The 14,551-nt window shown below is 37.2% G+C and overlaps 1 protein-coding gene across 15 annotated transcripts in view; it reads left to right on the forward strand.

The window, feature by feature from the left end:
* Nucleotides 1-14,551, forward strand: part of MYO3A (myosin IIIA) — a 271,375-nt gene that overhangs the window by 168,517 nt on the left and 88,307 nt on the right. For all 15 annotated transcript variants that reach the window (XR_008510349.1, XR_008510350.2, XR_008510348.2 and 12 more), the window contains 2 exons: nt 8,447-8,573; nt 13,169-13,379. Coding sequence is in view for 12 of the 15 variants with exons in the window: in XM_054522103.2 (XP_054378078.1) it covers nt 8,447-8,573; nt 13,169-13,379 (338 nt within the window). In the remaining 3 variants the exon portion in view is untranslated. The remainder of the gene's footprint in view (nt 1-8,446; nt 8,574-13,168; nt 13,380-14,551) is intronic.

Consider the following 14,551-nt stretch of genomic DNA (forward strand, 5'->3'; position numbering starts at 1 on the left):
TTGGATCTGAAGCACAACCACTGCTAGATATTTTGGGAAGACTTTTAGTCCAGTTCAAGGTGATTCTCCGAGGGTGTGGTGGCCTCCCATCTAACAGCAGAAACTGTCCCAGTTTGGATTTGGTAGAAATAAACCGCGTGAGCATTTACTTCCTTTTTATCCCCAATATTGATTTTTTACGCTATCTTATTGGCTTTCTTGGATATGTTCTTTGTCAATAGCTGCTTCTAATCTATTTTGATAGTAAAAGGCAACTTTAATATCAAGAGAAGTGGCATGATTCTGACATCCTCTAAGCACAGCATGCGGCCTTCACAGTTTACTGCAGCACAATTTGAGTGACTCTCCAATACAGTCTCTCTTTTTCTCACTGTCTCTCCTGCTCTCTCTCTCTCTCTCATTGGTGTGGACAGCACCCCAAGTGTATGTGTCCCTTTAAATACTCTCAGAGTTTACAGTTCACATGTGGATTTGTGATTCAGCACAATCCAAAGGAATGACAGGCAAATCAAAATCAGATATTCTCTAAAAATAACACCAATTGGAAATCTCTGAAACCGTTAAACCATGTGATTTCCTAAGCCATTTCCCTGCCATAGTTTTAAAATAAATGATTGGTAGTTTGATGATTCATAGTAGTTTGATGATTCAATGAGTAGTTTGTCTCATTTAGAAACAACTTTTAACATATAATGGGAATTTTTGTGGGGGTTTTTTGCACAAATTTATGTCTTATGTCTAAGATGAGAATGCCTTTTTTCTGTTTTAACTGTGCTTTCGTTTCTTATGGTAGTCTAAAAATCACATGCTAGCATGTTTTCTTTGGATTATTAGTTATGTCTTTAGGGAAGATCAAATAATATTTGTGAAGGAAATTAAATATTTTAAAGCATCACAAAAAGTATTGAATTTCCATGAAATACTCACTTCATTTTTAAAAATTGGTTTTAGGCCAGGTGTGGTGGCTCATGCCTGTAATCCTAGCACTTTGGGAGACTGAGGCGGGCGGATTGCCTGAGCTCAGGAGTTTGAGACCAGCCTGGGCAAACAGTGAAACCCCGTCTCTTTTAAAATACAAAAAATTAGCCAGATGTGGTAGCGTGCACGTGTAATCGGCAGGAAAATTGCTTGAACGCAGGAGGTGGAGGTTGCAGTGAGCCGAGATTGTGCCACTGCCCTCCAGCCTGGCAACAGAGCAAGACTATGTTTCAAAAAAAAAAAAAACCGGTTTTGATCAGAATGGAAAGAGTGTGTATATTCCATTTGGTTTGTCATTTGTAATTACTTAAAAATAATAATTTGATACCAAGTTATTTTTTTCAATCAAAAAACATAAAACAAGTTACAATTCCAGAATGCCATGATTTGGCTAACATTGATGACTTGAACTAAATGACAAGGCCAAGGAGGTAGTTGGTAAAATAAAAATAATTCTGTGCTAGGGAGTCAAGATCCCTAGGCTAAAGTCCTTGACACTGCTTATTTCTGGCTGTGTGTCCAATAACTAAACTTTCTGATCTAAGCTTATTTAGCAGTAAAAGGAGGGGAAAGGGATAATTAATTTCTGAGTCACTTCCAACTCGATCTATGATTCCATGACTAAAATTGAGGGGCATTTAATTTCCTTCTAGTCTTTGCAGATTGCTTATGCTGTTTTATTGCTTTAAGTGTCTGCAGAATTGAACCTAAGAATAGAGAACATATTAATATCTCACATACCAACAGCTGCAAATGCTGATTGCAGAGCATCTCCTTGTATTCAATCAGTTCTTATCTGCCTGGTATGTGAGTTGCAGTAACATCCCATCCTGGGTTCCCTCCTCCCCAACCCTCCTCCACCCCAGCCTGCCTCCCTGTCCTTTCTCAGCAGGAGCATCAACACTGGCTTTCCAAGGATTAGACTGGATTGTGCCAGATCTGCCAGGGATGGGCCACTTTGTCCTGGTCCATGATGACCCCCACCTACTTTGAGGTCTGGTCACTGTCCTCTCTCCCAGTCCTCTCTCACATGGGTATCAGTTAGGCATCAGGTATAGGTTGAGGCCCTAAGAAAGGACTTAGCACATGTTGCCAAAACAGCTCTGTGCACCAAACTCAGTCTACCCTGCATGGACTGTTGCTTCCATTCCCAGAACAAAATCACTGAAAAGGAAATCATATATTTCCCAACCACAGAGCTCTGCCATTTAGAGAAGTTAATTGGCTTTTGGAAAAAAAACAGCTTGGCTTAGTGAGATCTTTTTGTTCTCATAAACTCTAACCACTCACTGAGGATGCAAAGTTTGACATCAAAAGAAGAGGACATTTAGATTTATAAAAAAATTCTCAGAAAGATAAGTAGAAACAATGAGGCACAGATTAAGAGATGTAAAATAAATAAGAGAGATTCTGTTTTGAAAGTGAGGGAAATTGTACTGTCACTTGATTGAAACAAAAGAAAACAGTTTGACAAGCATTTATTGAGTACTACCTGTGTACCAGGCCCTGTGCTAAAAGTTAGAGATATGAATTAGTCACAGTCTTTGTCCTCAGTAAGTTTATAATCTGATAGAAACACTAGGCATCATTTCAATAAAATGTAGTCAACTCTATGACAGCAGAGAATTTCATGGAAACATGAAGTCTGGGGTGGAAAAATGAACACCCCAGAATGGGAAAAAAGAACAGCATAAGCCAGAACTGAGACATGAAATTAACAAAATAACATGGAATGCTTGGGAACCTATGAGGAGTTTGACTGGCTGAAATATGTCAAAGAAAACTAGCTGGAAATGACAATGGACAGGCAGTCAAGCACAAGAAGATGCGGCACCTTCCTTCTCATGCCTTGGTAGGAAGCTGGAGGTTTATTGCTAGGGGAATAGGGGCCATTGAAGGATTTTAACTGGAGACATATGATGATGTGATTTGCCTGCTAGAAAAGTCACTCTGACAGCCGTGTGGAAGACGGATCGGTGAGTGGCAAGACCAGAGGCAAGGAGACTGGTCAAGAAGAGGATCACGCCAGAGGCAAGCTATGCACTAATCATGCTTTTGAGTCTAGGTATGACCCTCACCTTGACGGATAAATATGCAACTAAATGCAGGCAGTTCACCTGTTAGTTGTTTTTAATATCCGAAGAAGGCATGCTTGTGCTCAGAAAGGACAATTTACAGTTGCTTATATTTAATTAATTCAGTGTATGTATTAATGATTTTGAAACCATGTACCTATATCTAGATTTTTTCTTAAGCTTTTAAGTTCTGCTCCCTCATCATTTTATTCAATTTGTGAATCCAACAGTTTTTTGTATAAGAATAGAAAAAAAATCTCAGTGAGTTGTTCTTTATTCATTTAACTCATAAACGTAACTTTACATTGCCCTAAACAAACATAACTAAATTCTCTTAAACACTTGAACTTATATAAAAATTTAGTACATCTCAGTCTTTTGAATGCTCCAAATGATGGACAGGGCAGGTTTACAAGGACTGATAAGTGCTTTCTATACTTTCTAATAATTTACCACATCTTCTTATGCACTTAAAGTTACTAGTGCATAAGAAGATCTAATAATTCAAAATTATTAATGTAGTAAATCAAGTTCTTTTACATTTGAATGGAGTTTACAATCAAAATATGTTCTGCTTTTCAAATTAAAGTCATAAGTGTAATATCAAAAAAGTGTTTAAATTTAAGTCACAAGACTAATTGTCAGATGATTTACTATGTCACTAATATGATCTTTACTGTGTCTCACATATTAATAGTTTTAGATATTTAAGAATAAACACACTGATTATTTCAAGATTACATATCTTACACATAAATTTAACAAAAAAAAAAGCATTTTTTTTTTTTTGTTAAAAAAAAAGTTTGCTAGGGCTGCCATAACAAACTACCACATACTTTGTAGCTTAAACCACAGAAATTTGTTGTTGATAGCACAGGAGGCTCAAAGTCTGAGATTAGGATGTGGACAGGGTTTGTTTCTCCTGAGGGTTGTGAGGCAGAATCTGTTCTATGCTCCGCTCCGAGTTTCTGGTGGTTCCCCAGTAATGACTGGTATTCTTGTACTGCAGGTCCATCACCCCATCTCCACCTAAATTTGTCTTCACCTGGTGTTCTCCTTGTGTGTGTCTGTCTTTTCACATGGTATTCTTTTAAACAGACACCAGTATAGTAGATTAGGAATCCACCCTACTCCAGTATGACCTTATCTTAACTATTTACATTTGCAATGAGCCTATTTCCAAATAAGACCATGTTCTGAGTACTGGGACTTAGGACTTCAACATATGAATCTGAGGGGGACACAATTCAACCCACAACAGATGCTACAGATGTCATTTTACTTCAATACCTCTATTCTTATTTTTATATTTTCCTGGGATTATGAGCTGAGACTAAAAGTTCAGGACTATTCTTTGGGGACAAAGCATTTTGAGACTTTCTCCAAAATCTAGATCCTGCATTTTTCTCAACCTCAGTACTGGGACAAGGTTTCTCAACCTCAGTACTATTTACATTTGGGGTGAGGTAATTCTTGTGGGGTTTCTCCTATGTGAGGTAGGATGTTTAGCAGCACCCTTGATCCCTACTCCGTAGATGCCAGTAGCACTCCAACCCCATTTGTAACAACTAAAAATGTCTCCAAACATTGCCAAATGTCCTGTGAGGGCAGAGTTGTTACTCCTTTCCCCACAATTGAGAACGACTATTTTAAGGTCATTTAATCCAAGCCGTAGATCTGGGTCTATTCTCATCAGATCCAGATGGGGAACCCCAAGATGTACCTTTCAGCTGATATTTAGTTTTGATACCTGGTGTATCATACATTCCCCTGGGCATATTTCAGGTGTTACTCCTACTCAATTTTCATTACAACCTCTCTGAAGAATTTTTCTGTAGGTTTGGGTAGGTAGGATTTGGAGATGCAACTCTATATACAGCCAAGCCTCTTCACTATTTTACTGGATTCAACCAATCCCTTAAACTTTATGATGGAATTCTGCATCGTTTTATATACTTCCAAGTTCATAGACCAGTTTTATACTCATTATATTGGTAACATCCTTATTGAGGGTAAAAAAACGCATTTAAAAAACTGTTATTTAAGTTCAGAGTACATGTGCAGGTTTATTAATATAGGGAAATGTGTGTCGTGGGGGTTTGTTGTACAGATTATTTCATCACCCAGGTATTAAGCCTAGTACCCATTAGTTATTTTTCTTGATCCTCTCCCTCCTCCTACCCTGTGCCACGTCTCCTACCGTCCAACCTCCAGTAGGCCCCAGTGTGTGTTGTTCTCCTCTATGTGTCCCTGTGTTCTCATCATTTAGCTCCCACTTATAAGTGAGAATATGCAGTATTTGGTTTTCTGTCCCTGCACTGTTTTGCTAAGGATAATGGCCTCCAGTCCATCCATGTCCCTGCAAAGGACATGATCTCATTCTTTTCTGTGGCTACATAGTATTCCATGGTGTATATGTCTCACATTTTCTTTACCCAGTGTATCATTGATGGGCATTTAGGTTGATTCCGTGTCTTTGCTGTTGTGAATAGTGCTGCAATGAACATATGCATACATGTATCTTTATAATAGAAAAATTTATATTCCTTTGGGTATATACCCAGTAATGGAATTGCTGGGTCGAATAGTATTTCTGTCTTTAGGTCTTTGAGGAATTGCCACACTGTCTTCAACAATGGTTGAACTAATTCAGACTCCCACCAACAGTGTAGAAGCGTTCCTTTTTCTCCGCAACCTCGCCAGCATCTGTTATTTTTTGACTTTTTAATAATAACCATTCTTACTGGTGTGAGATGGTATTTGATTATGGTTTTGATTTGCATTTCTCTAATGATCAGTGACATTGAGCTTTTTTCATGTGATTGTTGGCTGTATGTATGTCTTCTTTTGAGAAGTGTCTGTTTATATCCTTTGCCCACTTTTTAATAGGGTTGTTTTTTTTTTTCCTAAGGCCTATAGTTTCCTCAAGAAAAATACAGCACAATGTCAGATGCTGTATGAATTTTTCCACCTGAAAGCCATGAAAGCCCATGCTGGTTCCTTCATTGCAAGTTATGCATATTACAAATGCTAATTCCTTACCAGAGTTTCCTTAGAAAGATGATCTACATCTAATATATCAGCATATGTATTGTTACACTTCTGAAATACACCCTACATCCATTTACTTCTTTCCATCTCTACCATTTACTATTATATCCAAGCCACTGTTATCTCTCACCTAGACCATTGCAGTAGCCTCCTGAGTTTTCCATCTTTCCCCAATCCACTCAGTTTCAGAGGATAACTAGACTCATCCATTTAAAACACAAAAATAATGTTGCTTCCCACTCTGAGATCTCTGGTAGCTTTCTCTGGCAATTAGCACATAAATCAAAGCTTTTTTTTTTTTTTTTTTTTTTTTTTTTTTTTTGTGGCCCAGTGTCACTCTGTCACCCAGGTTGGAGTGCAGTGGCACGATCTCGGCTCACTGAAGCCTCCGCCTCCTGGGTTCAAGTGATTCTCCTGCCCCAGCCTCCCGAGTAGCTGGGATTACAGGTGCACACCACCACGCCCCGCTAATTTTTGTATTTTTAGTACATACGGAGTTTCACTATGTTGGCCAGGCTGGTCTCAAGCTCCTGACCTCAAGTGATCCGCCCGCCTCAGCCTCCCAAAGTGCTGGGATTACAGGTGTGAGCCACGGTGCCCAGCTCCAAGTTCTTTCTGTTGGCCCAGGGAGCCTGGGTGGTCTTGCCTAGGCTCACCTCTCTGAGTTCTTACTGCACCTTTCCTCCTCATCCTCACCCTCTTCCAGCCCTCGTGTATCTTCCTTCTTTCCTCTAGGAAGGTTTTTGCCTTTGCTGTCGTCTGCCTAGAATAAATAGTTCATGTCTGGTGCCTTCCTGTCATTCAGGCCGCAACTTCCTGATGGCCCCCTCCAAGGGCAGCCTTCCCTCACCTCCTAACTGAAAAAGCCTGCCCATCCTTTCCCAGGAACTCTCCTCTGTATTAAGTTAGCACCTCTTGGCTCTATTTTCTTCGTAGCCCTTGTAATTTTTTTTTCTGAACATATCATTGTTATTTATTTGCTTATTTTCCTACTGTCTGCCTCCCCACGGCCTGAACACCCCAAGGAAACCAGGATCTTTAGCTTATCTGCTACTGAATTACCTGTGACTAGAACAGTGCCTGGCATAAAATATGTTTTTATTAGATCAATGAATAGATATCCCACATATATATTCATTCAACAAATAAATTTGTTGTTTATATATTTATTACATATATATATATATATTATGTATGAGTAAATGCATGCCTTGAAGATGTTTTTTCATATCCACCTTTTATCTGGACTTGGAATATGGGAGTGAATGGAATAATCACCTTTGTTAAGTGTAGGAGCTGGGCTGGAATAGATGCAGCAACTTGCAAAAATAGTAAAGAATGTTGCCTCTTTCCTGTACTTCACTGCACCATGAACATAGTTGAAGAGCTAGAATTACCATAGACTCCTTGATAAATGCCTCCAGTGTCTCCAGAAAGATTGATATATGTGTGTGTTATGTGTTTCTGAATGTAATTTGATGTACCTTAATTAGGAATGTATGTTAAAGAAGTAATAACTACTATAAACTCTACGCTGTCATCTGAAATTCTTATGTGGCCTGGCACAGTGGTTTACACCAATAATCCCAGCACTTTCAGAGGCCAAGGTGGGCAGATCGCTTGAGCCCAGGAGTTCGAGACCAGCCTGGGCAACATGGCGAGACCCTGTCTCTATAAAATACCAAAAAAAAAAAATTTAGCTGGGCATGGTGGCATGCAACTGTACATCTACACAGGAGGCGTAGGTGGGTGGATCACTTGAACCCAGGAGGCAGAGGCAGCAGTGAGCTGAGATAGTGCCACTGCACTCCAGCCTGGGCAACAGTGAGTCTTTGTCTCAAAAAAGAAAAAAAAACTTATGCTCACATTTAAACGACACATATTCTTTGATTTTGGTCCTGGGATCTTTTGATTTTTCTTTCTTAGCTCTCCTTTATTCATACATATAGCCTCACTTTTAAGATGGCCTCAAGGAAAATCCATATGGTAACAACCACACTAAGTTCTGAAATTAAATTCTGCATGGATAGATTTATCTATGGCCTAATGAATGAGGCATTTCTACTTCATCTGAGAACAGCTTCTCATTTTTATTTTTTTATTCATATTTGCATTTATAAAATATTTTTAAGCACTTACTGGGTAACAGGCACTATGCTAACCTCTGAGGTTAAAATAATGAATGAGGCTGAGCCTACTTGGATCTCAGTGTGGCGTCATCATAGTCTGTGGATAGATATAATAGGGCCTGAGGGTTCTCTTCCAGTCTGTCCCCAGCCATAGTCACTGGTTGGCTGTACTCAAGGGAAGAATGATGCCAATGTTTCTGTGGTGTGTTTCAGCAACTTGGTAGTATATACAGCATACTCGCTGCAATCTTGAATGTTGGCAACATTGAACTTTCTTCTGTGGCAACTGAACACCAGATTGACAAGAGCCACATTTCTAATCATACAGCCCTGGAGAACTGTAAGTTTTATTATCTTGTATTCAAAACTGAAATCTTTCAAAGTCTTATGACATACCATAAGTATCACATAAGGATCATTTCAAGCAATTGTGCTAACCTAGAATCCTTAAAAGAATACTCAGATTTAATGTGTGTAAAATTAAAATTTAAAAGTCCACTACTTAAAACATCTTCATGCTTACAAATTAACTGATTACTGTAGAACACGTTTCTAAAGACTAGGCTTTTACGACTATTTTGGGAGCTATTTACATTTCGATATAAAAGCACAGATAATATAGTTAAAATTCAGTAAACTGATCTGAAAAAGAATTATGTTATTGTTTTATAGATTTAGCATCTATACCATTTTATAAGTAATAAAGACCTGTATGTTTTCATACTAGATGGATTTTACACCCATTCATCCTGGGTTGATTAATTTTGCGATCATTTCTACACAAGAGAAGCATGTCATAGTATTTGCTTCAAATCAAGTTTTTCTTAATAGTAGAGTTTGATAAATTATTTCCAGTAGTTTAAGGTTTTCCATTAATATCTTCAACAGCACAGCTTTTTTCTATTTATTATTGCCTAGTATGCCCTGTTATTTTATTTTTAATATTGGCACATGCTTTCATAATTGCATATTTGCTGTTTCATTAATAATAACAAATGGAGAATCACTCCTGGTCCAAAAGCTCACACCTCTAATCCCAGTACTTTGGGAGGCCGAAGCTGGTGGATCACCTGAGGTCAGGAGTTTGAGACCAGTTTGGCCAACATGGTGAAATCCTGTCTCTACTAAAAATACAAAAATTAGCCAAGCGTGGTGGCACACGCCTGTAGTCTCAGCTACTCGAGGAGGCTGAGGCAGGAGAATCGCTTGAACCCAGGAGGCAGAGGTTGCAGTGAGCCGAGATCGTGCCACTGCACTCCAGCGTGGACGACGGAGCAAGACGCTGTCTCAAAACACACACATACACACACACACACACAAAAAATGGAGAATCATGATACAAATTTTTATTTATATACTTTTTCCTGATGTATGCTTAGGAACAGAGTGAGATGGGGTAGTTTTAGGGGGCTAAGTGCCAGATTATCCTGGTCTGGACCTGTCCCCAGCATCCCTATAAATGCTATCCCACTGTGTCTCTGGAGCCAGTGTGATAATACAGTAGCACAAGTGTATGGAATTGGCATGTAGTGATCGGCATGTGCCTGGAAACCTCGAGGAAACATGTTCTAATTTTCCATATATAAAAATTTTTAATTGGCATGTATTAACTTATCAGAAGTAGAAGGAATAATCCTACAACTCCGTTGATAAGATGTAAATCTCACATCTGATCATATTCAGAAGAGCTAGCAGCAGCCAATGGAATGAGTTGCAATAGAGATAGGTTGTAGATAAGAGTATACCTAGAAACAACCATACTAAAAAATGATTTTGATGATTGAGAACCTATTTCTGCATAACAGAAGACAGTCATATCGGTTACAAAATGTTGATATTAATATGAATATCATTAAAATTAACATACTTTCTGGAATAACCACTCATGGAAAGTAGAAACTTTATTAATTTACATTAAAATGATTTCTAATTGAAAGTTATAAGGAATTATGTCCAAACCAAGGCTGCATTTCCATATGGTTTTACAAGAGCCTTGTTTCAATTAAGCACCAGTTCTGACCATTTTGTCCCATAAATATCTCTCAAATCTGACCACTTCTCTTTATCATCATTGTCACCATTCTCATCAAAAACAACATCACCTCTCACCTGAACTAAGTGACCTCCCAGTTGTTCATTTCACATCAAGAATTGATCTTTTCCAGGTCATTCTCCACAATTCTTTCAGAAACCACATAACCCATGTATCAGTGGGCTCTCTCAGTCTCCCCCTTTCCCTCTCCATCACCTTCCTCTCCCCCTCCTTCTCCTTCTGCTCCTCCTACTCCTCCTTTTCTCTTCCTGCTTAAATTTCTTATTGGCTTCCCATTCTTGCTGGATAAAGATAATCAAGACTAGTGCTTTGTTTTGGAAATTATTGTACTTAGCAATATATCCCCAGGTAAAATGCCTAGCATGTAGTAGACAATAAATGTATGTCAAATAAATAAACAATGTAGGAACAGAAATAGACATACAGATCAGTGGGAGACACTGTTCAGAAACAGATCCAAAGTATATTACCAAAAACAGCATTACAAATCACTAGGGAATCAGTATTGTAGGGAACTGGCTAACCATTTTGGGGAGGAGGAATTTGAATCATTCTCATATACTGTATGTCAGAATGAATTCCAAACATACATAAATTTAAATACAAAAAAGTCATAAGAGAGACTGGAATTGATTTATATAATATTGAGGGGAGAAAGGCCTTGAAGTTTATGTGTAGAAAATCAAAAGCACAAATTATTTTCTTTAAAAAATGGATATTTGACTACATAAAAATTAAAACTTTTATACTAAAAAAAGAAAACATAAATAAAATTGTAGTACAAATGAAACTGAGGGAAAATATTTGCAACATATATATCAAAGCATTTCTTTAAGCTATGAAGAGGCTCATATAAATTGATCAGGAAAAAATGAACATATCAATGAAAATATTGCAATTTTCAAACTAAGAAACACAAGTTACCAATAAAAATATGAAAGAAAAAAGTATTCAGCTTCACTAGGACTCAATTACAAATAAATAGAAAACATTTTCTCCGATCAAATTGGCTATTTTAGAAAAATGATAGTCCCTGATGTCCATGAAATTGAATTGAAATTATTGGTGTTTTATTTGGCTGAGGAGTGTAATTGGTTCAGAGTTTTTGAAGAGCAGTTAAATAGTAAATATCGAAAAACTTTCAGCCAGGCCCGGTGGCTCACACCTGTAATCCCAGCACTTTGGGAGGCCAAGACGGGCAGATCACGAGGTCAGTAGATCAAAACCATCCTGACTAACACAGTGAAACCCCGTCTCTACTGAAAATATAAAAAAATAGCCAGGCGTGGTGGCAGGCACCTGTAGTCCCAGCTACTTGGGAGGCTGAGGCAAGAGAATGGCATGAACCCAGGAGGCGGAGCTTGCCTCCCGTGGAGCCGAGATCGTGCCACTGCACTCCAGCCTGGGTGACAGAGCAAGACTCCATCTAAAACAAACAAACAAACAAAAAAAACTTTCTTGATCCCAGGAGTTCGAGGCCAGCCTGGGCAACATGGTGAAACAGTATCTCTACCAAATAATAATAATTAGCCAGGCAGGTTGTCACATGCCTGTGGTCCCAGCTGCATGGGAGGCTGAGGTAGGAGGATCTCTGGAGCCCAGGAGGTTGAGGCTGCAGTGAGCTATAATTGTGCTGTAGCACACCAGCTTGGATGACAGAGCGAGAATTTGTCTCAAAAAAAAAAAAAAAAAACAACTTTTACATATTTACATATTTTGAAAAATTGCTGAATTTAGGCAACCTATGCTAAGAAAATAGTACAAAATACGAACACAGACTTATGCTTAAAATATTTATCCTGGCATTTTTAAAAAATTATTGATATATTATCATATTTGTCAGAATATTATGCAGCAAATTAAAGCATATTTACAGACAATATTGAACAAAATGAGAAATGCATAAGATGTTATATGAGATAAAATGTTTGTGCAGACTAATGGTAGTAAATATGCCTAGAAGGAAAGAAATGCAGAATGTTAACTTAGAAGGTAAAATTTCTGCAATGAGCCTATAGTACTTCCACAATATGAAAAAATATTGGGTTTAACAATCTTAGCCACATAACCAAGAAACATTTTGTCACAAGTGCTGAAAGTAAATTTAAAATGTTCAAAATATTTTAAAAGGAGAACAACAGATTTGAAAAATTAGCCAATCTGTCATGTAATAGTTTTGGTTAAAGATGTTTATTATATTCAAAAATGAGTTTTGTTCACTGAGTTAAAGTGTTATTAATTTTAAATTCCCCACGAAATGTAATCAACATTAAATGCCAAATAAATGTTTGTTCAAGCATCCAGTTTTAACAAAATTTAATAATTGAAGTATGAAACTAAAAAGTAGGATGATATGTACATGAATGTCAAGTATAAGTACATGAATGTCACGATAAGTTTATGCTGTTTTGGCTGTGTATTGCAGAAGGTACTTGAAATACATTTATTGAGGTATACCCCTGAAGACTAAGTAACCTTCCAGTTAATTTCTACATTTTGAAAATGTGTATATAATAATGGTATCCAAATTATGCCAAATCTATTCATTATGTTTTAAAATTATTTAGCATAATTTAGTGAAACTATGTTTGACATCACATAAACAACCACTTGCTTGTGCAGCTATATTACTCTGCCAGCCAGTGTGATTTGGGTTGTGTTATAATATGCAGTAGCCTAAGTTTAACCAGCTGAGAAAAGTTGAGAAAAATGATCAAGAAGAGACATAGGACTCATGTTGAATAGTATCGTATTTTTACATTACATAATCTCCACACATTTAATTCATGTCATTTGAAGAAGGCAGATTAAGATATTTTCATTTTTGGGGAGTGACCACATTGCCATAATTTCTTCTAACAATGCATCTGTTTGTTTTTCAGGTGCTTCTTTGCTTTGCATTCAGGCAGATGAGCTACAAGAAGCTCTCACCTCCCACTGTGTGGTCACTAGAGGAGAAACAATTATACGACCCAATACTGTAGAAAAAGCTACTGATGTCAGGGATGCCATGGCTAAAACTTTATATGGACGTCTCTTTAGTTGGATAGTCAATTGCATTAACAGTTTGTTGAAGCATGACTCATCACCAAGGTAAAAATTTTTACAGAAACATTTTTTCCCAAATGTCAGGTGATGTAAGTCTATTTCTTAATTGATTGTTTTGTATAGATCTCTTTCAAGATGTTTCTATAATTGATATAATTAAATTATTAAAATGATAATTTAGTAGATAAGCTTCACTTCCTAATAGTTCCACCTCATAATGCCACTTAACTATAAAATTTTTAAGTTGCTGCAACATAAAACCTGTAGCAACATGAATAACACAATAGAAAGTGAATTCTTAAAATGTGATATCTTACTATGAACGAATAGGTTTTTTTAATTAGAAGTTGTACAATGAAGCATATACCATTTTATGCTTGTATAAAATGTCAGCTCAGTAGTCCTTTGTTTTTATTTTGAAGGTTTAAATTAAACTTTGAAGGTAAAGGAAAACTTTATTTTCATATTTTAATTCTCACTGTAACGCCATTACAACCTCACTGTAACTCCAATGAAATTTGGTTCTGAAATGCACTAGATAAATGTAGGTAATAGTAAATGGCAGAGCCATGATGTAAGCATTGTTATCTGACTGTAAGTCTAGATCCTGCCTTCTTAAAGATAATTACAGCCACCACTGACTTAGTGCTCTCTATAGGCAGGGCTTATACACGGACACAAGTCCTTACATCTAAAGCTTTGTTCTGTGATAAATGATATAATCTTTAGAATTTTGCATGTGGAAAAGCAAGATGGATGCCTACCATAAGATCACCTCATTCACACTTGCTTACTAAACATAAAAGACCATTTATACACATTTCAAGTATGCAATTCATTATTATTTTTTTCACTAAAATACATACCGCACCATTATACTATGTATAGTCAAACTGTCTAAGAGCTTATCCATTATTTCTCCATGTTCTTAACTTTGTGTCTCTCAAAATTGCTTCTGTACTTCCTGGGTACTATCTATACCATTTTCCCATTATAATGTAATGGTCAAAATGGTTGTATGTTCTGGTACGGTCATCTATATTGTGTCAAGTATTCATATGAAAATGGAAAATATTCAGGGATTTTTATTATCTGTATATTCCAGAAAATGTAGGCAAGATGGCAAGATATTTAGAGATTTGGCCTCATTTTGTTAATTATCATCTGCATGTTTGGCACTAAATGATACCTACCCAGAAGGGGGATCTACTATATCC

Source organism: Pongo abelii, chromosome 8 (genome assembly GCF_028885655.2).
Source record: "Pongo abelii isolate AG06213 chromosome 8, NHGRI_mPonAbe1-v2.0_pri, whole genome shotgun sequence".
Taxonomy (NCBI): domain Eukaryota; kingdom Metazoa; phylum Chordata; class Mammalia; order Primates; family Hominidae; genus Pongo; species Pongo abelii.